At 38.1% G+C, this 27,205-nt stretch overlaps 1 protein-coding gene across 3 annotated transcripts in view; it reads left to right on the forward strand.

Moving 5' to 3' along the window:
* Positions 1 to 902: 902 nt before the first annotated feature.
* Positions 903 to 27,205, forward strand: part of trpm7.L (transient receptor potential cation channel subfamily M member 7 L homeolog) — a 66,825-nt gene continuing 40,522 nt past the window's right edge. For 2 of the 3 annotated variants that reach the window (XM_041584846.1, XM_041584847.1), the window contains exons 1-2: positions 903 to 1,294; positions 24,353 to 24,432. In XM_041584846.1, coding sequence (XP_041440780.1) covers positions 1,292 to 1,294; positions 24,353 to 24,432 — 83 coding nt within the window. In that variant the 5' untranslated portion in view covers positions 903 to 1,291. The remainder of the gene's footprint in view (positions 1,295 to 24,352; positions 24,433 to 27,205) is intronic. The other variant, NM_001191021.3, reaches the window with a different exon arrangement.

The raw sequence follows: 27,205 nt of genomic DNA on the forward strand, positions 1-27,205 counted from the left end.
AAATAATCACCTGCTTTGAGGCCACTGGGAGCAACATCCAAGGGATTGGAGAGCAACATGTTGTTCATGAGCTACTGGTTGGGGATCACTGAGATAGAGGTAGGGTTTTCAGCCGTGTGGGTTTCAACTGGACATCTCAGTTTGTCAAAGGGCTGTCCGTTCAAAACTTTCTGTTTCATTTAAAATATTGTGAAAACTGGACAGAAATCCAGCCAGTTTCATATAAGTGATGCAATAACCCTGACCTGGCATCATACCCTGACCTGGCATCATAACTCCGTGACATCATCTCTGATGTCATCATGCCCATCCGAACATCACTGCTCTGCCCTCAATGCTATCTTCCCCACCCTCTTTGTCAGGTTTAGCCACTAGCAAAGGGGCAACCCTAGTTGGGGTACAGTATATGCAGAGGTCAACTACTGCATACCTCCCAACTCTCCCTTTTTCGGAGGGACAGTCCCTCTTTTGACAGCTCAACCCGCAGTCCCTCATTTGTAGTGGAAAGTCCCTACTTTCTCTGCACTGAATAGCCAGAAAAAGAAACAAAGTTTCTCACTTAATTGGCTTTTAGCAGAGAGAACAGAACAGCTAACAGGTGCAAATAAGATACTTTGTAACAATTTTCAGACACAAAAAAACAGTTTAGATAAGGAGAAATATTTTCAAACTTTCATAACCTGCCAAATTTTGTAAAATGAACATGGTAATTAGGGGGTGTGGCCACAGAAGGGGTCAAACGTTTTTGCTACGCTACGTTCGAAAAAAAAATGTTGTCCCTCTTTTTACTTCCTACTGGGATTAAATAATGAAAGCAAAGCCCCGAATGGTTCCTATTGCCAAACGCACTCCGCAGCTGTAATGGTAAATGAGTCGTATAAACGACATATATAGGAGGGGGAGCTGTGTGTATTTATGTTGGTTTCAGTAGAAATGCGTATTTACGACGTTGCAACCTAAAAATGGCATCAGTTTATGACTCTGTATGAAATGAACCCGCCACACGTTTCAAAACTGCGTAACATTCCTAAGCACTCGCGCACGTTGCCTTCTCAGATTTTCCAGCCGGGCGCGCGCATTCGGTGGCGCTTGACGTCAGCAGGGACACATGACTGGCAGCCCATCGCTCGCACTCCTCCGCCAGTCCGGAGTGGAACCATTATGAGAGACTCATCCTCTGCTAGGTCCGGAGCGGAGACGGCTGCTACAGTATACTACCCAACACTGGATATTCCCGATACATGGCTGAGAGCCCCGGGGCAGAGCTGCTTGTGTCTGCACGTTGAAGAGAATGGTAAGAACTACAGCATTGGGGCCCTGTTGTTACTCGGGTTCAGACCAGAAGCCCCTCCGGACAGGGTAGAAACGTGAGGGGCGGGCGGAAGGAGGGAACATGAGGGGTAACACCCCCCGAATAAGTGAACCCCATTGGGTAGTGGGGAATGAGTTCGGTACCGGTACCGAGAGGCGAATGTCAGGGCGACTCAGCCTGTCCTTCTCCAGCTGTTGTACAGCGCACAGCTTCCTGGGTCATGTAGTTCAGCGCTGCTGGGTCGGTGCAGGAGGTTGAAGGTCTTTAAATCCATGTGTCATCTTCCTGTAGTGCCTTTAGTCCACGATCACTCCTCGTTTATCTAACGTTTTGGGTAGGGACGCCCTGACTTCCCAATAGGTATGGCCGGAGTAGTTGCCATTGCTGCTGCTGTCATGTTAATGTGTGATAGGAACCTTCACTTCCGCATGTGAACTGCTACTCACACTACTCACACACTCACACAGACTACACACTACTCACACACACACATTACACTACTCACACACTCACACACACATTACACTACACACATTACATTACACTACTCACACACACATTACACTACACACATTACATTACACTACACACACACACACATTACACTACACACATTACATTACACTACTCACACACACATTACACTACACACATTACATTACACTACACACACACACACATTACACTACACACATTACATTACACTACTCACACACACATTACACTACACACATTACATTACACTACACACACACACACATTACACTACTTAAACACGCATTACACTACTCACACACTACTCACACACACACACACTACTCACACGCACACACTACTCCCCAAAGCCCCAAGCCCACCAAGCGACTGTCAAATGACCAAAAAAAATTGTCTTAATCTACAGTGCTTTTTCTGCATTTGGTATATCATTGAGATTCTACTTCCAGTTTTTTAATTATACTAACCTCTGCCTCACCCGTAACATTTTAAAAATATAACTTTAATGAGTTTTGCCCTGTCCCTTATGTATGCCTGTCATGCCTAGTTATAACCAGTCACGTCTTAATCCACATGAATCCCTACCTACTTGTTTAAAATTCAAGCCCTCTTTGGCATTTTTGTTGGTCTGGCAGGTATGCCCACCCCAATCTCTTCTGTAGATTTGTCTTTTTTTTCTTTTTTTTTAATTCAAACCTGGAGGTTACAACCCTACTACTGGACCATATAAATTCAATGAGACAATGTAATGGTGCCCATACACATGACTCCTTATTGCTCTATTTGATTGTTCAGCCCACAGGCTTATCAGTCATAACACTGACTTTTTAGGCATGCCCTGAATTTTGAGGGACGCTTCCCTTTAGATCTGCACATAAGCGACATTGTATTGGTTTATTATTATTATTATTATACACTGAGCAGATATGGGCACATGTATTTTATGATTTATCTGGAATTATTCTCACTGTAGTTTACCATTTTCTCATTCCAGAAATGGATTGATGTTGTAAATCATTACTTCGCTGTTTTTCCTCAAGGACTTTCTTGAATGCATGTTGTGTTGAACGTTTCTGGAAGAGTGTTAGCTTAATGGCAATCCTGACATTTTGACTGCAGCTTTTTTTTTTTGGAAAGCTGCTGCAATCATTTGATTTGCATACGGTATAATGAGAAATGAGCGCTTGTGTTTCTGATTGCTGGAGTTTTTTTCTAACAAGATAGTTACAATCAGACCCCATGCTGTGCCATTTACACTTCCTGTTTGGATGTCATGGCAAACATTTCCTTCAGATCTATTAGCACCAGATATCAGCCCAATCAGTGTTACCAGCAGATTCTTTGTATATGTTAGCAAACTTTAGCCCTGTTATTGCATTACCCCAGTTTGATATATTTAGCTATTTAGGGGGAGTTCTCACTAGCTCATCAAAGTAATGAAAGGAATATCACTAAAGTTTTTTGTAAGAATGGTGGCTGAGTTTTTACTGACCATGATATTTTTGGGGCTACAGACTTGAATGTTAGTGTCCTTGGATGTATAGCACAGTTACTTATGAATAAATAACAAGATTATTGAAAGCCTGGGTATGTCTTGTAAACATTTCTCTTAAAGGGGTGGTCCACCTATAAGTAAACCTTTAGTATGTAACCGATTCTAAGCAACTTTTCCATTGGTTTTCATTATTTATTTTTTATTTGCCTTTTCCTCCTACTTATTCCAGATTTCAAATGGGCATCGCTGACCCCATCTATAAAGCAAATGCTTTGTAAGGATACAAATGTATTGTTATTGCTAATTTTTATTTCTCATATTTCTAGTAAGGTCCTCTTCTATTCACATTTCAGTTTCTTATTCAAATCAATGCATGGTTGCTAGGGAAGTTTGGACCCTAGCTACTAGATTATTTACAGCTGCTAAATAAAAAGTTAACTTACTCAAAAACTACAAATAATAAAAAATGAAAACCAATTGCAAATTGTCTTAGAATATTACTCTTTGCATCACACTAAAAGTTAAAACAAAGGTGAACAACCCCTTTAAATTGGTATTGAACTGAGGTGCAAATCAGTATTGCTCTTTGTTCTCTGTGACCAGATTCTGAAAGGTGACACTAACTTTTAACTGTGATACTTTTTAGGTTGTGTATGTTGATTTAAATAGGCATTCAACACTGTCTGAATGATTGGAGTACATATAGCAGATGTAGCGTACAGTATGCATGGGATGCTTGAAATCTGCAGGGCGTGTTTCAGCCTGCCAGACTAAAAACAAATAACTGAAATACACAATCAGAAGCTGCAGTTGTATGTACTCTATATTAATGTTGGTTAGAAAGATGTTTACTGAGCTACATAAGTACTCAATGCCGGTTCTGTTCTGCAAGTCTGGTGTATAAGACTACTTTTTGAATTTTGAGTGTGATGAGTTCAGGTGTCAATGAGCAAGGCTGGGAACACAGCATAAGGAAAGACTCATTTCATGTTCATAGTCCAGGGATATTTCTGGAATGCGGGATTTCCAGGAAGTTATTGATTACTATCTGGTTAAGCCCTCTGACAATGACAAGTCCAATGGCAGGTAACTACGTTTATGCTGTTGATGCTGTGGCAAGTTTTATATGTTTAATGTAGTAATATTGCACAAACTAAATTGCCAATGTAAATGACCTGTGGCACCATATCCTACTAAAGCAAAAGCATTGAAAGCAATGTCCAAGTTACTGTTGCAGGGTTCAGCCAGCATGAATGCAAACCGGTGCACTCTGCTTATACTTTGTGGAGTGTCACAGAATAAGGCAAGTAGCTGCTGGCTACCAGATGTGGAAAATAGATCCGATTGCTCATGCTAGTCATTTGCCCAATTTTTTTCGGAAAATGAAATGGTAAATTATAAATAACACTGTATTGGGTATGTAGCGTTTCTGAGGTTTTTTCTTTTTATCCTTTGAAAAATTTGAGCAAATGAGAGGTATCCTTCAAAATAGTTTACAGCGTAATTTATTACAAAAAATAACAAAAAGTTGGTATAAAGGTGAAACCTGTCTGGGTTAGGAACTTGCACGTTATATCTAACAAGCTGTTTCTGTTACTGCTATGTCATTTGAGAGTGCTCCTAAATAGTAGTCTTTATGCACTAATTTGCATATTAAACATTTCGGTGACATTTTATAATGTGAAAATCTGTAGTAGGACAAGAACATTCTATTCATGATTATTTTAAAGCACCCATAGTTCAACTAAACATGATGGAAGCAAATTGAGTTTAGGAGAATTGAAGGCAGCATAAGCGTTGCTTGCTACTCCTTCAGCTGGCTATACATATACAAATACATTATTTTGTGTGATTATTAATAAATGTATGGTGCCCTGGCCATCCCAGACATGGATATCAGTCGGTTCAGTTGTTGGCTATGTTCATATGCTATCCATCCGTCAGCCCATGAGTTGATCATTTTGATAACCTTACCTAGTTGACCCCTGTAAGGCTGACTTTCTCCTGTGTTATTATCTCTATATGGTGATTACAAAGTCAGAAAAACAATTGCTGTAATAAAGGTTTGCAATCTTGTGTGAACAAAATAGATCTGCATGTCTTGGTAGATGGTAATACACTGAATATAATATATTCAAATATATGCGAAAACACGCTAATTATGTGCAGGTGACTGGGTACAAGCTTTTGCTTTCTTATCCGCTAATTCACAATTTTAAAAAATAGCATTTTCCTAACTAATTCGTGATAAAGAGAAAAAAAAAACAGTTTGAATGAATCCAGGACACTTCATAGAGTGCAAGAAGGCTAGTTATTACTCTGTAAAGCTAAATATGCTTTCTGCCTATTTTAAATTCTACGACTGACTGTTTCATTAGAATCTCTTTGTTAAATTGTATTTATTCTTGTCATAGAGTGTTACAGCAGCATTCACTTCATGCGAATAAGTACAAATATGCATGTCAAAACTGGTGTTAGTGTGGACACAACTGCTGGCATCCCGTGTGATTTGAGGGAATTCATTGGGTCTTAGATTTTTTTTTGCCCCTGTCTTTTACAGGTTAATCTAAAGAATGTTACAAATGTAACAATATGTAAGATACTAACAGGATGTTTTAATAAGAGGGACAAAAACAATGTACACATAATTTCAAAAGTTGCAGGTGTAACATTGAAGCAAAAGTAGAATCTTGTCATCTGTTGCTTGAATTTGAAGTCCACCGTAGGCATGCAGCACATGGTGTATTTTCATCTCCGCTAAATGTAGCACCAGTTAAAGTGGCCTCAGTTCTCCATGAGTTGCTCACCATTGACATGAGTAGGTAGCTCACTGGGTCATACAGCGTCCATAAATATCTCTGAAAAAATGCACCCGTGTGCAATTCTTACAATAATTGCATGGGCAAGTTGACTTTAATGGGAAGTAACCTGCAATAAGTGGAGATCAAACCATCAAAAGGCCTATTTTTCAACTGTATTTGATAAAAAAAAAATAATAAAAGCCACACATCAGCATCTGTAAGCCAGGCAATGCCATGTAAATCAGCATATTTATAAAGTTGTGTATTCATTTTCACACAAAACATTTTGCATGTTTGCTGTGAAAATAACTGCACTGCACAATTACATTTTATAACTGGAATTTACTTGCCATGTGAATTTTTCCCATGTACTCAAATAAGTTAAGCATTAAAACAGTGGCATAAAATAATGCTGTTAAAGGACCAGTAATGTCTAAAAGGGAATATTTTTTTCTTTGCATTTAAAATTTTTAGCTGTTGATCAAGCAACTACAAATAAATGAGACAAATGTCAAATTTGTATGAGAGGTCTTAATTCGATAAGTCTGTAAAGAGCCATGAATGTTTTCTGTTCTCTACTTATCTTCCTGCCTAAAAATAAACCCATTGTATTCTATACAGGTTATGTTATCTGCTCTGTAACCATGTGCCCTTTTGCCCCATTCAGCTTGAATGGCTGATCCCGTGGATAGATAGTAGTGTATTTATGTAAACCATAAGTGTTTATGCAGCAAATTCATTTTTTTGCACTGTATGGTAACTACACATTGCATTTAAATGAATACAAATGCATTTTTTTGTGTTACTCTTCCTTTAAATATGACATAATGCCGTAAAATAAAATACACTCCTTTATAAATTAACCATTTCTTTTTCAATGCTTTTGCATTGCCATATCAAAAATCATGAAGTCATGAAGTTCAATGTAAAGATAATTCTGTACAAGGAAATCTCTTAGAGCATCAATGGGCTGCTGCTTTTGACAGGAAGGAAGTGGGTAGACACATAATAACCATTTTTTTTACTCATTTTTTCCCAGTAAAAATAAGTTTTAGCTAAAAAAAAATAGTAGCCCTTTGAATGCTTATAACACTTCAGGTTATCTTTTGTCAAGCTTGTTGCTGGCAACAGAAAAAACACAAAGCAATGTTGTGTCATAGTATTGCATTGTATTCGCTTTCATATTTGCTTGTAGCATATTCAGATGACAGACTGTAATGCCAGTTGCACACGCATGCTGATCTGCTCCTGTCTGCCCCATCTTGTGTGTGCTCTAACAGACACAATATTGACCTGGATTTTGGCATAAAAACGCATAGTTCTGTACTGAAATCCTCACCATGTGCACACATAATAATACAGTGCCTGTCAATGCACAAACAAGATGGGACAGACAGGAGCACATCTGCAATTTCTCTGCATTGGCCAGGTAGTCCTTGCAAGCATTTGAACAGGGAAAGTAATCACATTGTTTTAGAGAAGAAATCTGTCACTGTAAAATAATATTAATCCACTTCTGGTTTAAAGGTCAAATTAAGTGGAAATGGTCTTAGGTTTGTGGCTTTCCACCTGGAGGCGTGTGAGCAATATTTCCTCTAAGCTGTGCGCACACAACAAATTGTGGTGCGCACAAAGAATTTTGTGTGAAAACACAAAATTTTGCATCCACCCTGACCTTTGCATACATTTTTTTTAAAAATGTGCACACAAGTTTAAAATGTGTGCACAAAAGAATCTTTTTTGCAAACATAGCTGAGAAGGAATTATAGGGAACATGCCTGTGGGCTAGATGTGTTCTTCCAAGAGATTTTCTTTTCCATATGCATGTCCCTTCACTGGCTTCCAATCTCCTCTAGAATCAAATTCAAATTACTAACACTCATGTTCAAGACCCTTAAAGGAAAACTATACCCCCCAAATAATGTATGTCTCTATAAAAAGATATTGCATAAAACAGCTCATATGTAAAATCCTGCTTCATGTAAATAAACCATTTTCATAATAATATACTTTTCTAGTAGTATGTGCCATTGGGTAATCATAAATAGAAAATTGCCATTTTAAAAAATAAGGGCTGCCCTCTGGGATCGTAGGATTCACTGTACTCACAAACATACCAACAAACCATACATGTTAGGTCACATGAGCCAATTAACAGACAGAGTTGTGTCTTTTGCTTCCACACTTCTTCCTGTTACAGTTAGAGTTGTAGTATTTCTGGTCAGGTGATCTCTGAGGCAGCACACAGACCATCACGAAATGGTGGCTCAAGGCAAGAGATGTAAAAGGGCAATATTTACTTAAATATATATTCCAGTTTGGTAAGATTCTTTAATATGCCACTTAATATGATATGAACTTATCTGTTGCTTAAGTGTTCATTTTGGGGGTATAGTTTTCCTTTAATAATGAAGCCCCTCCCTATATTTCATCTCTAATCTCCAAATACACTCCTTCACGCAACCTTCGCTCTGCTTCTGATCTTTGCCTCACTTCTCCTTTCATCACTTCTGCCCATTCTCATCTATAAGACTTCTCTCGGGCTTCTGCTTTTCTCTGGAACTCTCTGCCTCGAGCTGTCAGACTTTCTCCTTCTTTCCAAACTTTCAAGTGCTCCTTAAAGACCCACCTGTTTAAAGAAGCTTATTCAATGTACCTTAATTAATCAATCATTGCTGTATCAAAAATCACAAATTGTTTCTAAAATCCTAATGTCTCAATTGTACCCTAACCTTTAGTTTGTAAACTGTAATTTGAGGGCGCTCCAATCCTATTGTACTCTGTATCCCTTGTTTGTTATCCTCAATTCATTCCCTGTTTGTTATAACTAAGGTAAATCTCTGCGTATCTTGTCGGCGCTATATAAATAAATGATGATAATTTTCTTTGTGTCCTCAGTGTACAAGGGCTCAAGTGCTCCATCTACTCTTTTGTTTAACATAAACCTTTTGGTATAATCTGGGGGATCACCAAACCTACTATAACAAACTTAAACATTCAATAACCTCAGTAGGAATGTTTTGCCACCAATATGAATTTATGTAAGTTTGGATCAAGTACAAGCTAATTTTATTATTGCAGAGATAAGTAAATTATTTAATAATAAAAAAAACTATAATTATTTGCTTAAAAAGTAGATGACCTTCCCATAATGCAGAGCTTTCTGGATATTGGATTTCCAATTCCTTTGATATAATAATTGATCCACTACATAGAACTACAGACAGTAGTTCTCTTAGAGGAGGAATGCTCTCTAAAGAGATCATCTTACTTCTTTCCACTGATTTTGGCAGTCAGTGATAAGTTGAATCCGAGCCAGCAAGTGTTGCACTGTTGGACTAGTATGCTGCTTGGTCTTTTCCTGGGTGATCACAAAGCTGCATTATCTTACTGGATGCATAATATGTTAAGTCCTCAGTTGAGGTGGCCAGTTTATTTATTTATTAACTTTCATTTCATTCTTTGTGTTTTAGCAATCCCTGAGCTCTGCCATCTCCCATGGGGCAATTTCTTTCTTCAGTGAATAGATGCCCAGTTTCTTTTCAGTACAAATACTAATCCATTGAATGCAGTAACATTCAGTACGTGGACATTTTAAATACATGACAATAGCAGGTAAATGTTTAGTTTATTTTCAGTAATATTACTTACTGTAGTTTTTAAAGTCTAGTTGGTTGGAAGTTGCAAAGTGTCTAATTCCTTTTCCTGTTAACTTATAACCTAGTTTCATCTGAGAAATATTTATTATTTTTATGTAAAACCAAACTACATTTTATATTGATTACCTTCAAGACAAAAAGACTTTATTCAGGAATATCTGGCCAATGCATTTTTCAGACTTCTAAATTGACAAGTTTTTATTATTTTTGTAAACCGTGTTAGCATGCTGCAGTTTAGCACCAATGTAAATGCAAAACATTTTTTATAATGATTCTACAAAGTGTTTTAAGACTTGTTCCATAAAATATGCTGCCATGAAATAGTTGTCATTAGAGTTGCCATACCGATTGTTTTGATGTTCTTCCTATGGCAAATGCTGCCATTGTTAGATGGTGATTGCTGATAATTCCCTAAAACTGGCCATACGCTAAATAAACCAGAGAAGAAGCAACTATTTGCCTAGTTCAGCCACTCATGCTGGGATAAAGCAGGCCCATTAAGTGCTGACCAGAGGGCCAAAGCTCAGAACTATAATGTCAAATCATAATTGCAGATCATAATTTTAGCAGATCTCTGTTGGACAGATGTTCCCGATGGTCCCTTATTTGGGGCAATAAGCTGCTGACTTGTCTTATGGGGCAGAGTTGAGTGCTTTTATTAGCCTCTGTATGGCCAGCTTCACTGATGGCAAAGAAGTGTATTCTTCTTTCAAATGATTAGGAAGCAGCTGTAGGAGGTAAAGGGTGGTGTGACCACTGTGGGTTTTTTAAGAGCACCATGATAGTCATATACTACCATGTCCTTTAAGCCTCAGGAGGCTATACATAGGCCTGTATTTTGGTTTTATGGTGGGTGACTTGATTCACAGATGAAATGGTTGGAAATTGAGAAAACTTTGCCTTAAATGCCCTTATCTAAATAACCTTGAAATCCACATTTGTAGTCTGAATTGTAGTCTGAATTTGTAGTTTAGCTGATGAAAAAATGGGAAAGTTGAGCTCACCACTAAACAATTTTAAATTATTAAGGGGCAGAATTATTATGGGTCGAATTGAAAATTCTAATTTGAATTTTTTGAATTCAAAACTCTCAAATTTGAATTGTGAATTATCCAAACTCGATTAGAGTTTTAATTCAAATTTGAATTTCGAGATTTATAATACGCTGGCCCTTTAAAAACTCAAATAAGTCATAAGTCAATTGGAGAGGTCCAGGGACCAATTGGGAGATGTTAGTAACCTACCTGACATAATTTTTTCGGAGAAAAAACTCAAATCAACTTTAGTCAAATTAGTTTTGAATTCATTCAAGTTTTCAAGTAGTTAAAATTCGTCCGAGTTTTAGATATTCAATTTTTTTATAAATAACCCCCCAGTCGAATTTTGAGTATATTAGAATTTAAAGGAGTTTAAAAAAAAAACATGAATTTGAAATTCAACTCTTGATAAATGTGCCTCTAAAAAGACTAGGTTCTCTGCATTCACACATATAAATCTATTTAAGACATGAAGGCATTTTGTGCATTAAACTACCAAAAATGACCTCTCCTTTATACACAGCTGGGATCAGCGCCGATCGGCGCCTTTATGCCGCCTGAGGCGACCTTCCATTGCCGCCCCGACCCCTCCTCACGGCGCTCACATTTTCTGCGCAGGAGGGGGTCGGGGCGCTGCACGACGCTAGTGCAGAGAGCGCAATTGCGCTCTCTGCACTAGAAGAGCCGAATTTCCGGGTTGAAAACCGGAAATTCGGGTCTTAGTTACCAGGAGCGGCATTTTTGCCGCCCCTGGTAACCAGGGGGGCGCTGCCGCCTGAGGCGAGTGTCTCAACGCGCCTCATTGGTGGAGCGCCCCTGGCTGGGATTATTTGTTCATTTATTGCAGTATATTCAAGCTGTCCAATTATTTGCCCAAATTGGTCAGACGTCACAAACATTGTGGCAAGTAAAAGGCATGCAGGGAATTAAAAACAATACTGAGTTTAATTTCACTAGATCGCACTGCACTAGTGACCTGATTTAGGCTATTTTCAAGGTTAGATCTCATCGGTTACCTGTAAAGTTGCAATGTAACCTTTTACTTTCTCATTGTATTAACTCTTTCTGTACAGCCCAGTAATTTCATTGCTATTCAACTGCTTAGTAGATTGGATTTGCTGGATGTACACCACCCTTCCAAGACTCTTCTAGATTCACAATGTCACTCTCAACTTTTAATATAAAACATATGCATATGTTTTAGAGGTAGACTAACTTATTAAAACAAGTGGCCTGCCAGTCTGGGAGGTGCTTGTTCCAGAGAATATTCCATTTAAAAAAAAAAAAACAATGTCCTAGCAGCAGCACACATTTTACTTTTGCAGCCCCATGGGTAAAATATTTCCAAACCAGGAACTGTAACCAGTATTCTTTTAATCTATTTTCAGTAACTCTTAATCACAATTTTTGCTTCTGGTTATTTTGCTGACATGGTGGGATTTATCAGTATGGGGGTTATTTATTTAAAATATAGTTGTGTTTTCCTGAACAATTTTAGTTTTTTGAGGATGGTTTTTACATTTATTATGTCCCAAAGCTACTAAAAGCCAGCTAAAAGCTTTCGAGGTCATGTAGGAGTCAATGGCAGAGGTCCCTTGATCCATTTGAAGATGTTTTTTGCCTTCATGATTTTAATTTTTTTTATGGCGGTTTGCACTTGAAAACTCGATTAATTCAAGGTATTTGAGTTTTTTAGCCTATAACTGCATAAATTCGTACCCCCCCGATTTCATTAAAAAAGGAAAGTAAGATAAAATAAACATTGAATTAAAAAAAAAACCCGAATTGATCGAGTTTTATGGCAAAACCTTATGAAAAAAACTCGAACATCATGAAGGCTATTAACATCTTCAAATGGTTCAAGGGACCTCTGCCATTGACGTCTACATGACCTTGACAGTTTTTAGGTGGTGTATTTTTGGATTCAAGATATTTCCAGGGTTGGAGTATTATAAATCTCGAAAAATTAGAGATTTTTTTTTTTTTTTAAAAACGAAAAATTTACTTTTGACCAGAAAAATCTCCTTGAATTTTTGTGCAAAGCACAACATGATCCTTAATAAATCTGCCCCGTAATATAGGATCCGTGAAGCTAAGCAGTTTTTGATATCAATTTTTTACAGTATCATATGCTGCCATATACCTAAATTTTTAATTTGTGTCAAAATGTATCTGCTGTTTTTTAGGAAGCGCTGCTTGGTTTCCTGGAAGGGTTTAACGAGGGCTGGTTGTGAAACCTTGTCTCTGGCATAGCAACATATTTGCAAGAATTCTGCACTAAGAATGTTAAGTCTGTAAATTCCTCAGGATAAAGATTATCTGCCTGTTGTTTTACACAGTCTTGAAACCCAGGGTTTCTTCTAATCACTTCAAGGCCAGTAGCTGTTTTAATTTTACAGGTTTGCTTAATTCTTTTGTATAGAAATACACTAGCACTAAAGGCAATTGAAATGCAGGGTTACCCCTTGCTATTTATTTTGTGCGAACATGCAACGTTTCGGGACGAGCCCCTTTATCAAGCATACCACAAAATCGAAGTGCAGACATTATAACCAGTGTCTAATTGTAATAATTAGCATACATAATTGACCACCACCTCCTCCCGTTTGCTTGCCCTGTGTGTAGTCAAAAAACAAAAAATTAAAGTCCAATCACAGGGTGCCATCCAAGAAAAATCAACAGGGCTAGCAATTGCAGGTGAAAAAAGGTTATCCCAATGTGATTACTCATGTCTGTGTGTTAAAATACAATGTGTATCTAAGGGCTCTTACACATGAGCGTTTTTACCTGCGCTCCCCTGCGTTCCGTTTTTCGGCGTTCAGCCGCAGGGGAGCGCAGGAATAGACGCATTTAATTATTTCAAATGGGGCTGTACTCACACAGGCGCATGTAGGTGCCGAACGCAGGAAAAATGCAGCATGTTGCGTCTCAACCTGCGTTCGGCGCCTACATGCGCCTGTGTGAGTACAGCCCCATTTGAAATAATTAAATGCGTCTATTCCTGCGCTTCCCTGCGGTTGAACGCCGAAAAACGGAACGCAGGGGAGCGCAGGTAAAAACGCTCATGTGTAAGAGCCCTAAAAGACAAGATAAAAAAGATACGTAGTAGCCCAGTTACAGCCTAATATTTAAAAATTAAAACAAAGAATCTTTTAATATGGTAACAAACTTGCCCTATTACAGATAAGGTAATTTACCTGTTCTGGAGTATACAAGTGTTTTTGTTTTTTTTTTTATCTGTGGAGAAACAGGAAAGGAACAATTTAGTACTAATCAGCTTCTTAAAATTTGAAAATACAGAGTATTTATATAAAACAACATAAGTTGTACTCCTCATTTAGACCTTTCGGACTTCTGTACTGGGGTAACCAAATCTAGAAGCATCTCTCTGGAGCAACAAGTGTTTTTTATCCTGACCTTTTTGAACTATTACCTTTTCTACCTTTGGGGGTTGCCGTACCCTCTTACATTGTGCACCAGGCCATCGGAAGGAAGAAAAGAGTGTGCTCAGCTTTACCTTGTTCCGCTTAATTCTTTTGTCACAAACCCATTTTGTTGACAGCAAGTAAATAGTATATGCTGTTTGCTTTCATCTCTAGAGATGTAAGAGAAAACATTTTATTTACACCTGAAACTGTATTTACACCTGAAACAATTCAAATGAATCTCCTAGTTGTACAGCAGAAAAGGAGGCAGTATCCAGTATTATTGCTTTACAACCCTGAAGCCTCTGGGATATGGGTAAGGGCTGCTCTCCTTTTTCAGATATTTAAGGTTAATTTTTAGGCTAATTTAAAGGGGATATTTAAAAAATATAAACTGGAATTCATTTCCCACATCAAAACATAAGTCTGCAATATACTATACATATATATGGGATCTTTTATCCAGAAACCCATTATCCAGAAAGCTCCAATTACAGAAAGGTTGTCTCCCATAGACTCCATTATTATCAACTAATCCAAATATTTTATTTTTCTTCCCTTTTTCTCTGTAATAATAAAACTGTAGCTTGTTCTTGATCCAAGCTAAGATATAATTAATCCTTATTGGAGGCAAAACCAGGTTATTGGGTTTATTTAATGTTTACATAATTTTCTAGTAGAGTTAAGGTGTGAAGATCCAAATTACGGAAAGATCCAAGCATTCTGGTTAACAGGTCCTATACCTGTACTATAATGTAGAAGTGCTGCATAATTTTTATAGAAAAGTTGATTTTTCACAGTGCGCTCCCTCTTCTCTTACAGCCGCACTCTGAATTTCAGATCCATGAAAGCAGCATGCATGACTGTTTCTTGTCTGTAACTCATAGCAGCGCAATAAAAGGAAGAAGAGGAAGCATTGTGAAAAAAGCAGTATAAAAACAGTGCAGATTTTATTTTATTAAAGTAAAAAGCAGACTTATTTTTTTGGGGGGGGGGGGGAATAATTTCCAACTTTAGTTTTTTTTTTTTTATAATATTGCACATAGCATGTAATGTTAAGTGACACTAACATGTTTCAGTGAGACCAACTGGGTAATCGCACAGCCCCCTGCCAGCAGGAGTGACTGATCCAGTGACAATGGGAAGAATATCATAGAGGCAGGTAGTTCAAAATTTATATATATATCTCTGATTGTGCCTTGTAAATATCACTTTAGATGGAGATTTATAGTTTTGTGTTAGGCAAGTGACCGTGTTTTTAGTCCGGTATATTTAAGCAAGCTGAAAACTGGCCTTAATCGCCTCCTGCAGCTCCCATTAACTTAGATGGGAAATATCTGGAAGTGTAGATACAGTTCACTTTGTGAATTAAAACATTTTGCTAATTGCTTTGGTGATGTATAATACATTTAATACAGACCGCACCTTGACTTATATGTCTCACCAAGGATTCCTTACAGCTGGACTATACATATGTACAGTTCAGTATCTTTGCAAGTCAGCGCATGCACTGTATAATGACATAGGAAATTTTTGTAAAGGGCACCATATTTGGAAAAAAACCAAACCCAAAACAGACTCTTACTAAGAATTGAAAGGATTTTCTAAAGGTCCCTGTACCATGTATACATAGCACTGCCCCACAGAACAAGAAAATGAAAATTATTCTCCATGCAAATAACTCTGTCCTCTTGCTTTATTGTGCATCCAAAACTGCTGATTTAATAGCATGGTTGCAGACAGCAGTGATACATTTGGAGGAATATAATAGACTATACATATACTGTTCCAGTCTTGTTAAATTTTGTATTGAATGGGAGCTGTCTTCTGCATTGTAGGAGAGAGATCAGTAAAGCTGATACACACTATCAAGTTATTTAAACTAACAGGCGAATCTCTAGTTCTATTTAGTCACAAAGGTAGAGAGCAGCAAATTGCCACTTCCAGTGGAACATTAGGGGTGACCTATGCTGCTGGTATTGCTGATGAATGTATACCGATGTACATGGAATATGCTGATGAATGTATACCGATGTACATGGAATACATTCTCCTGCTGATAAGATTTATCAGCAAGTCTGATTGGGAAAAAGTCCTGTTCTAAAAAGATTCCATTTAGAATGTCGGTATGTGCTGGGCGCTACACACATTGTGGATGCTGTGTAAGTTCAAAATTCTAAATGAGCCATTAGGTTGCTGTCTCTTTCAGGACTAGCTCAGTGTTGACTCATGTATTTGCATTTTAAGGGTGTAATACAGGTATGGGATCCATTATCCAGAAAGCTCTGAGTTACGGAATGTCTGTCTCCCATAGACTCCATTATAATCAAATAATCCAGATTTGAAAAATGTATTTCCTTTTTCTCTGTAATAATAAAACAGTACATTGTACATGATCCCAACTAATATATAATTAATGCTTATTGGAAGCAAAGCCAGCCTATTGGGTTTATTTAATGTTTACATGATTTTCTAGGAGACTAGGTATGAAGGTCCAAATTATGGAAAGATCCGTTATCCGGACATCCCCAGGTCCCGAGCATTCTGGATAACAGGTCCCATACCTGTACAATAAGTTGTAAAGTTTGTAACTGGTCTAGTAGCCTGTAGCAACTAAACAGCAAGAAGAATGTACTGGTCACCAATTTGGAAGCAATGTGTGACTTGTATTACATTATACAATATGCCTTCTTAAAACAGATTTCTTCTGAAATACACATACAAATGGGCCAAGGCATGTGCATTGATCAAACCCCCTTTAATAACAATCCTGAAATACCTATAGCGTTCCTTTGCAAAACCCTAAAAAGAGTAAAAGGGAATTGTATCAGCTATGTACCCAGAACTGCAGCTTTATTCTATAGCTATGGTTATACATTCAACTCTTTTGCTGCAATTAAATCTCATCATCTTAATACTGAGATGTAAAATATTATGTAGAGAATACAAATTGAATATTGCAAGTTCTTGTACAATAACGATTTCTCCTTAAAATTCTTTTAGGAACAAGTGCAATGAAATACGTGAGAGAATTGGCTAAATGATTTGGTAGTTTCCATAATGGAGGTTAAGATTTTGAGATAAAGACATGTTTCGGAATTTCTGCCTTGGAGCTATTGCGGCAGTACTTAGGTTCCCGAACAAACACAAATCTGCAGTCAAATCACATGTACCTGGGTACTTTTAAAAGTGGAAAAATAACAATAGGAAAATATTTGAAGAACATATATTTGTGTTAAATATTATTTGAGATACACAATACTCGCTATCAGGTAAGGAGGTATTGGACTCATTTGCCCTGACACATTCAGGTAAATCAGGCAATTTGTATGATGCTACTGCACCGCATTTTACAAATAGTGCCCCAGATTCTCGGTTAAGTTGAAAACAAGGCTTTCACTGGCCATTGCAGAAAATTGATCTTTTTGTTATTGAACCTCTCCAGTGTTTGGTTTATTGTTTTGCTGAAAGATGAAGTTTTGCACTTTTGCCAAACTGTCAGTTCAGCAGACTAAAGGTGGCCATAGATCACTCTGGTCAGAACCATCTGAACAGCACAACCATCTTGGCATCCATAACCAGTCTTGGGGCCCAGCACCACACCTGATAACTGTATCAACAGGGGCCACTGGAACATACAAACTATATGTTTTTTATACTTTGAGTTTGTATTTCTTTTACCTCTAAGGAATTCTCTCTAGGATGATTGAAGATGGGACGTTTTGTCCTCTGTTCTTTATTTCCTCCACCGTGGGTGACACAAGATCAAAAGTTACATTCCTACCTGAATTAATGTAAATCACCTATGATAAAACATAAGCATTGCATATGCATCATGTGTATGCCTGAAGTTGCCTTGATGCACATGTTTAACCACCGATTAACATTGCTATCTACATTGATCCAGGTGGGAATGGAAGCTTCGGGTGCTCTTGCTTGTACTTCTCCCGATTTCATGTTAAAATAAGTGGGAGTCTCATAAGGAGGTCACAGTATTTCTCCACCAGCAGAAAAATTGGAGTAGACATCCCACATAACATTAACCAAAGACATTTTGTGCAATAAGTGACCAAAAACTGGTCATATAAGGGTCCTGTCAGATGGCCTATCCAATATCTGGCCACAAATAGGTCAGTTATCCATCAGGCAGGATTAAATATCCCATTGGGAGGATGACTCGTTGATGCTGTCCTTTCCCCACGGCCTACATAAGCACCTCAGGCCAAACCATCAGGTCAGCCCAATACTGGGCAGCACAAGATCAGGCAAATATATAATGTTCCCCATTGTTGCTGTAAAACAGGGGTGCCCAAAAGGTAGATTGGGATCTACCAGTATACCTTTAGCTGGTGATCAGTAGATCTCAAGACACTGTCAACAAACAGCTTGTCTATATCAATCTCCTATTTCATGCTTTTCATTCAAATATTTATGTTAAGTTACATAAGAAATAGTTTATTAAATATAGCAATATACATTTTCTCATAAATTAATATAATATTTAAGTAATATTTTCCATGTAACAAAATGCTAACAAAGCTTTTACAGATGTAGTTAATAATGGGACAAAATCACTAAAAAGTAGACCTCGCATTAGTATGGGCACTCCTGCTGTAAAGGCTTATTTCACACGTTTGGCTATAATCAAGGTGCCTATAACAACTTCATATGTGGATCTATGTAACCACTACTGGTGCACCTTGCACGGTTTCTTATAAACCAAGCCACACTAGGCCAAGCAATCAATAGTGACCATTTACTATCAATAATGAAACATGACTGAAGACAGAATCAAGTGCAACTACAAATCTTCACGTATTACATAGACTGGCTGATCCTGTACTGTATGCAACCAATCGCCTGTGGCTGTAGCTTTTGTACAGTTCAGCTGACTGATTCATGGTGCCATCGTGGGGATCCTGGGTAAATTGTCGGATTTGTGTCTGTGCGATTGAAGTTGTTATGCAGTCTTTATAAAAAGTCATGAAGTCAGACAAAATAAATAAACCTTTAGTTAGCAGAATATCACATTTTTGAGTTTAATCACAGGCATATATCATGCTGTAATTTCATTAACACTATACTTTGGAGGTGTTTTTTTTTTTGCTTCTTTTCATTTTCTTGTTTTGACCTGTATAGTGTAAAACCTCCAATTAAACCATTCGGTGTATGAAAAGTTGGTGCAATCTAAAAAAGTTCTCTGGTACATTTCACTGATGGATAAAAGGAACGAAAAGTTCAGAGCAACCTTATATCTGGAGCAGGTATTATGGTTTATATATATTTTTTTTACTATCTATCTATTTAACTACATATTATTTAATTTGATTTGTTATTGTAAAATATCTTTTAATTTGCCACCTCCAGCAATTGTTGAACTACCTTATGTAGACCAGTTTTTGGGGGTTGCCAGGTATTGCAGTTTTAAACTTGTGCTGGCCACAGTTTGAACATCAAGAATTTTGTTTACCATTAGTGTCCTGTTTAGCTGGTTTAAAAGTAGAATAAGTGATGGTGTTTGTAAGTGGTCATATACACGGACGATTTATATTCACCTTGTTTCCAGTGATCGCTAATGGATGCCTAAAGATGGCACTAAAATATATTGCAAAAGCAGCCTCTGCTCTCTGTGTGTTGGCTATTTGGGCAGCACTGGATCACATTTAGTCTATCCTCTTAGAAAAATCTTGATTTTCTCATGTCTCCAACTGACACATGTTGGAGGTAATTTGTTAACCCAGAAGTGGTATGTCACACAGTCCTTTTGTAGTCTACTTGCTCTGCCCTGAGCTATTGACCCAAACTGACTGAGCCATTGACCCAATCCCAGGTGCCTACTGAGCTAAGGATGAAGGAGGTTGTATTTTCCCAGTCTGAAAACATCGTATCTGCTTATGACTTGGCACTTTTTTATGTAGGTATGGGGTCTGTTATGCTCGCAAAATCATGCCTTGAGTAAGGCCACTAAATAGTAGAGATACAATACGATGGTTTTGGTGTTGACGTGGCTTTATGATAGTGTAGTAACATATACATGGTGTCATTATTGCAGAGAAAAATGTAATCCGTATGAAATGTGGAATTGTTGGTTTAAATAGAACACTGTGGGAAATGGTATTTCTATATATCAGAGATTTCTAGATAACAAGTTTCTGGTTTATTGATCCCCCACTGCTATTTAACATAGTTGTTAAAAGCTTTATGTAAGTTTGGATCCTTGTCTGTAGTAGAGTCTGTAGAGTTATTTCCAACACCACAGAACATTCAGTAAACGCCTATGTATTTATAGAGGTGTGTGATGATTTGATGTGTACATGAAGCAGAGGGTAACATTCTGGCATTGAAAAAGAAAGCTGTGTAAGAAACGGCAATAAGTGTGGAAGCTTTATACATCACTTCTTCACTACCTGATAGTGTGCTATTGCTACATAACAATGATGGTATTAGTCTAAAGTAAAAATACCATCATTATTTCCTTTTTGATAAACACTTTATAATGGATGATGCCTTCAATCTAAATACGCCATATAGGTTTACATTGCTTTTTACAACATTTTGGCATTAATAATTTTGCACAACATTAAGTTGCAGATTTATTAAGGTTCCCTTTTTTGAGGTTACTTTTGATTTTTCGGGTTAAAAAAAAACATGAATTTTTCGATGGGTTTCGCCCAAAAATGTAATCATCTTGAGCGATTTGAGTTTTTATAGCCAAAAACACGATCAATTCGAGTTTTCAGGTTGTTAACCCAAAACTCACTGATTCCAGTTGTTTCCATTTGAGTTTTTTCTTAAATTTTAACCATTCGAGTTGAGTTCATTCGAGGTCTAAAAACTCTAAATCAATTGCCTAAATAGGCTGGCTCCCATTTTAATTGTTGTTGCCATCAGAATAATTTTTTTTTAATTTTGTCTAAAAACAGAGGCTAATGATGTATAAGGAAGCCTTGGGAAAACATTTTTTTACTTTGAGAAGTTATTTTGACTTGTGTATTGATATATTGACAAATATCATGATTCAAAGCACTGTGCCACTGTCACACAATATATACCTTTATTTGACTGTAACGTTACATTTACTTCTTGGGAGATTGCCTGCCTGCAACCTGGTGTTGCCCACTGCTGCCTCCCACTGTGTTTAGTGGGAACTGCCTGAAAAAAAATGTAAAGGGAAAAAATTAGTATTTGCTGCTCTTCTGATTCAAAGAAACTGCTTTTGATTTTACAATGAGGGCAAAGTATTGAAGGCAGGGTAAACAAAAGCCCTGATTATTTTTCTAATGTGACAAGACGTAGGGCAGTAGTATTAAAGTCTGTATAATATGAAGTTATATAATACAAGAGGGTAACTGTAGGAGGATCATATCTCTTTAATTTGAAAAATCTTAATCCACCACAGATGCAGCGACACCGGTTTTTCAATTTAAATTTGTCCCAAGGAATCTGTCCACTGTTGTGATCACATGATTCACCTTGGAAGACATTATGAATGCTTTCTTAATTACACATCTGATTGTTTTTTAAGTTTGTAAGCCTATGCTTTTGCTAACATTTAATTTTCTGTCTAGATTTTAAGCCTTGCTTCAGTAAAGCAAAGTGGGCTTATGAATGTGTAGCAGAAGGTAGCTCATTAGCAGGTCTGTTAAAGGAACTGTAACACCAAAAAATGAAAGTGTTTTAAAGGAATGCCAATATCTTGTGCCCTGCACTAGTAAAATTGGTGTGTTTGCTTCAGAAATTCCACTGTAGTTCATATAAGCAAACTGCTGTGTAGCCATGGGGGCAGCCATTCAGGCATATAATACACAGTAGATTACAGATAAATTCTGAAGAAACCCATTTTATACTACAGAGTTTCTGTTATTTGCTGTGTATCCTGTGCCTTTTCAGCTATGAATAGCTGCCCCCATGGCTAAACAGCAGCTTGTTTATATAAACTATTGTAGTACAATAGTACAGTATATTTTCATTACTTTAAAAGACTTTTTTATTTTATTAAGTTGCTGTTCCTTTAAGGACAGTGATACACAGTGATATTTGTAGCCTACGTTTTGTCAAGGCTACAAATGCCAGAAAATAGCCTGCTATGGACAATACTGGAAATCGAGTAATCGCTCAAAAATGCCTTTGTCTTAGCGATTACGCTCTTTTGAGTATTTTAGCACAGGCAATACCCACTATTGTCTATGGCAGGATACTTTCTGGTGTTTTGTAGCTGCATCAAAGCATGGACTACAAATAGCACCATGTTCCATTGCCCTTAAAAGTTTATAACTGAGGCTTTTGTTAAATAGTTTCAAGAGACAGAACCAGCAGTACAGAAAGGCACGGAAAGATATATTCACAAATAACTTTAAAACCACTTACGTTTTTGTAATAAATGAATGTGGGAAAGTTGCTTAGAATGATCTTTTCTTTCATTAGACAAAATGTTTTTTGAGCCACTTGAAAACATGTTGGGGTATGCGGGCAGTTGTTCAGCAATATATTGGTGAATCATCACTTCTGTAAAAGATGTCTCCTAAAGTCTTATGGCACTTAAAGGACATGGTAGTTTGCCTTTTGGTTTGAGAAATGTTGAAATAAGATTTACATTTTTTTCAATAACCATTAAAAACATTTCCAGAGACAAACATTTTCTGAGATAGCATTCTCACTGTTGCTGCTATCGTTATGGTTGTACATAAGTTGTCCTAGGCACCTCACATTAGTTCTTGTTTTCTATATATCTGCTAAGGGAGCTCCAGCAATATGGTATTAACCATTGGCAAATATTATGAAAATATTTTTTTTTTAATAAAAAGTCTTTAATTAAATAGTGTTTTAAATGTGTTTGTTTTAGATAATACAGGTATGGGATCTGTTAACCCGGAAACCCGTTATCCAGAAAGCTCCAAATTACGGAAAGACAGTCTCCCATCTACTCTTTTATCCAAATAATACAAATTTTTAAAAACGGTTGCTTTTTTTTCCTCTGCAATAATAAAACAGAACCTTATACTTGATCCTAACTAAGATTTATTTACTAAAACGTATTGGAAGGAAAACCAGCCTATTGAGTTTATTTCATGTTTACATAATTTTCTAGTAGACTTAAAGGGGTTGTTCACCTTTCAATCACTTTTTTCAGTTCAATTGTTTTCAGATTGTTCCCCTCGAAATAATGACTTTTTTCAATTACTTTCTATTTTTTAATTTTTTTACCATTATTTTAAAATCTAGGTTTAATGTTCCTGTCTGGTTTTTCAGTCTGGCAGCTCAGTAATCCAGGTGCAGACTCTAAGCTGTTACAATTTTGCAACATTTAGTTTGATAGATCTCTGGAGTATTACCAACTATTGTATCAACAACAGCTGCCTGTAATGAAACTCGGGGGTTCTGCTCCGCAGGGACAAAGATAAGAAATGTATCAACTAAATGTATCAATTTAGCACAGTTTAAAGGGTCGGCGACCCCTACCCAGAGCTGCTTTAGAAGGTGAAAAATTAAACTTTACACTTTAATATTAGAAAAACGGTCACATATAGAAAATAGAAAGTAATTGGAAAAAGTCTTTATCTCTGGTGAAATGTCTGAAACCAACTAGTTGTTTGAAGGTGAACCACCCGTTTAAGCTATAAAGATCCAAATTATGGAAAGATCTGTTATCCAGATATCTCTAAATCCCGAGCATTCTGGATAACCCATACATATATATATGGGTTATCCAGAATGCTATAAATTATATATATATATATATATATATATATATATATATATACATATTATTGTTGTGTTTTTTATAGCTACATTCTAATCTCGTTTTATAAAATCAGGTTTGGCCTGTGTTTTAAGCAGAGTACACTGAGAAGGGCCTATTTGTGCTGTTCAGGGAAGAATCTAAAAACACAGTAGAAAGTGATTTAGTTATAGGCATGCCTCCTGACTACCTTGTGTCATTACATATAACTAAAACTACCTGAAATAAAGGCTAATTTCAAAATGAAACATGCTACAAGGTGGGCTTTAGTTGGGCTCAGTTGGTATGATATGAAAAGTAAATTAAAATGTCAAGTTATTTGTCTGTGTATAAGGAAAACTTCACTTTCAATAGCTTTCTTCTAATCAGATGATTTTTAATCTACACAGTCCCAGAAATCTTGGATAGAAACTTCTTTCACCAGAAGGGAATGTACCTACATAATTCCAAGTTCAAAAGATCCACACAGGTAAGTTAACAAAATAAATCACACAAACTTGTGTATTCTCATGTGGTAACTTGGGGTGGTCAAAATGAGATGTTTCCAGTGCAATTAATCCCTATTTTTGATGTTGCATTTAATTAAAAAATAAAATACATGCATAGGCTGAAATGTAAGCAAGCTGCATATGTTTTGCAGAAAACAGCAGTGCTCAAGACACCTCTCTTCACCTGTCATTAGTCCTCTGCTAATGTCAAACTTTCTATTGGAAACACACGAAACCTTGACATGTGGAGCATTTTTACCTTGGGATCTGTCTTACTGTTCCATGTATGTCAGGGGGATGGGGGTACTTTTCACTCATTAGTACTGGGAGAAGCAGTCACGGGTAGAGAGTGTTTGCCCTCCAGTTGTTTTTCAGCCAGATGGGAGCAATTGCTGTTAAAACTGGAAGATATTTAAACTGCATTATAGTTTTAGTATCTGCAGCCACAGTGGGTTGTTCAAAACACTTTTGCAAATATATCTCTCTAGTTGGCCAAAATGTCATCTTTAAATTCTCTTCAAAATAAAGTAATGTAAAGTAAAGTAATGAAAATATATCTGATTGGGAGGGCACCAGATCCCTAATTTATATGATTTGTATGATGGTAATTGCTGATTGGTTTCTGTGTACTACTACTCTGGAGTAAATTTACATCAAATTTGGTAAAGAGCATGTAAGGAGGGCACGTCAATTAATTTAATACTGATTGCAGAACCAGACCATATCTGGAAAACATACTTTCTCTGTCGTCTCTGGGGGACACAGGGACCTTAGGGGTTAAGCTCCATCCTCCAGGAGGCAGGACACTTATGAAAATTATTCAGGGGGCGTGTCTGGACAGCCAGCTTAACCCCACACACTTACATATTCCAATCAGTTTTTTTAAGTGTCCTGCTACCTAGAGGATGGACTTATACTGATGGGGAAAAATTCTTCTTCATCAGGAACTACAGACAGCAGGTATTCTCAGGAGCAAAATTAATCCTTGCTCACTAGAGAACATGCCTCCTTTGAGGGATTCCACCGTGGGGCCGGCATCACAGCCCGAAAAAGGCTGAACAGACCCCCCAGACATAACCTGTTCCCCCCTAAGGATCAGAAGGTTTGACCGGTGGACAAGGCTGAGGGATGAAAGGGACGTAGGGTATGTATAGCCCCCCCAGGGAACCGCCACTGTCAAGGGGCAGGTTTTCCCCTCCACTCTCCCCAGCCCACATGTATAGCCGGCTCTCTCCTCACAGGGACCCGGTGTACGGAGCTGCGCCTTTCCCTCACCTCCTCTCTCTCCCCAGTCGGTCCGTGGCACTGAGCCGCACTAGTTACCCGGCATTGACGCTCTGCAGAGGAAACAAGCAGGGGACTTCTCCTAACCCTGCGGCTGGCTCTCTCTCTCTCTCTCTCTCTCTCTGCTTGGAGATACTGAAGGAGAGCAGAAGAGCCGCGCGGCCGCAGGGAGACGCGCCGCCATTTTGTTTAAGGGACTGGCGGCATCAGGGAGGCTATCGGCGCCATTTTGGTTAAGGGATTTGCGCTTCCACTAACTGAAGCGCGCGAAACGGCGCCATCTTAGTTTTTACTCGGCGCGAACAAGCAGCACAGCTCCGTATTGCCTGAGTGTCTGAATAGCACACACGGCTCCCAGTCCCAGCACCACTACCCCGAGAAGGAGATTAACTCCTACATTGCCACAGGGAAGGCAGTGGTGGACAGCAGCCTTATCCTACACGCCTACCTATTACAATACCTTTACTGACAGGATGGCAGAAGGTAAGGCAGGGGGATTATTCCCTAGGGCGGGGGGAAAAACCCCAGCAGCGGCGCAGGTCTCTCATTTTGCCTGCACAAATTGTCAGACTAAATTCCTTGGGGGCCAGAGCGAACCGCTATGCAGAACTTGCTCAGGGGTGCAGAGGTCAACCTCCGCCCAAGTGCTTAACTCACAGCAGAGCCAATTGAGCCTAGATACACAGGGCACTTCTCAAGATACTGGTGAACCTGTCACCCAAGAGGCTACTGCACCACTCTGGGCAGCACAACTTTCACAATCCCTTGCCTCGCTGCAGGGTCTGCCTGCGATTGCTGATAATTTGGGAAAAGTATTATCTAAACTTAGCCACAAACACACCGCAAAGCGCAAGAGAGCAAATAGCCCTAAAAATCTTGCAATTTCACATAACATATCCGATGCTTCATCAGCAGATCAGGACTCTTCCCAGTTGGAAGGGGAACTCCCTCCATCTGACGCATCCTCAGAAGATGGGGAAAGTAGGGAAAAAGATACTCAGCATGACATTGAGGGCATTATTAAGGGAGTAATCGAGATACTTAATATCACGCCAGCACAGGAAGAGAAAGGTCAGAACACGGGTCTATTCAAACGTAAACAGAAGTCAGTATCCTGCTTTCCTGCACACGATCAACTAACCAACTTGATACAAGAAGAATGGAATTTTCCTGAACGAAAATTCCAAGCCTCTAAGAAATTTTCAAGGTCCTATCCATTTCCCAAGGAATTGGTTGATAAATGGTTTAATCCCCCAACGGTTGATGCACCAGTATCACGTCTGTCCAAGTCCACGACTCTCCCGGTTACCGATGCGGCAGCATTTAAAGACCCTGCCGACAGACGAATGGAAGGTACCCTAAGAGCCATCTACTCTGCCTCGGGGGCTGCACTTCAACCCTTATTAGCTTCAGCATGGGTCTCCAGAGCCATACAAGCCTGGGCCGAGGCTCTTCTTAGAGATGTACAGG

This window comes from Xenopus laevis, chromosome 3L (genome assembly GCF_017654675.1).
Source record: "Xenopus laevis strain J_2021 chromosome 3L, Xenopus_laevis_v10.1, whole genome shotgun sequence".
Lineage (NCBI taxonomy): Eukaryota > Metazoa > Chordata > Amphibia > Anura > Pipidae > Xenopus > Xenopus laevis.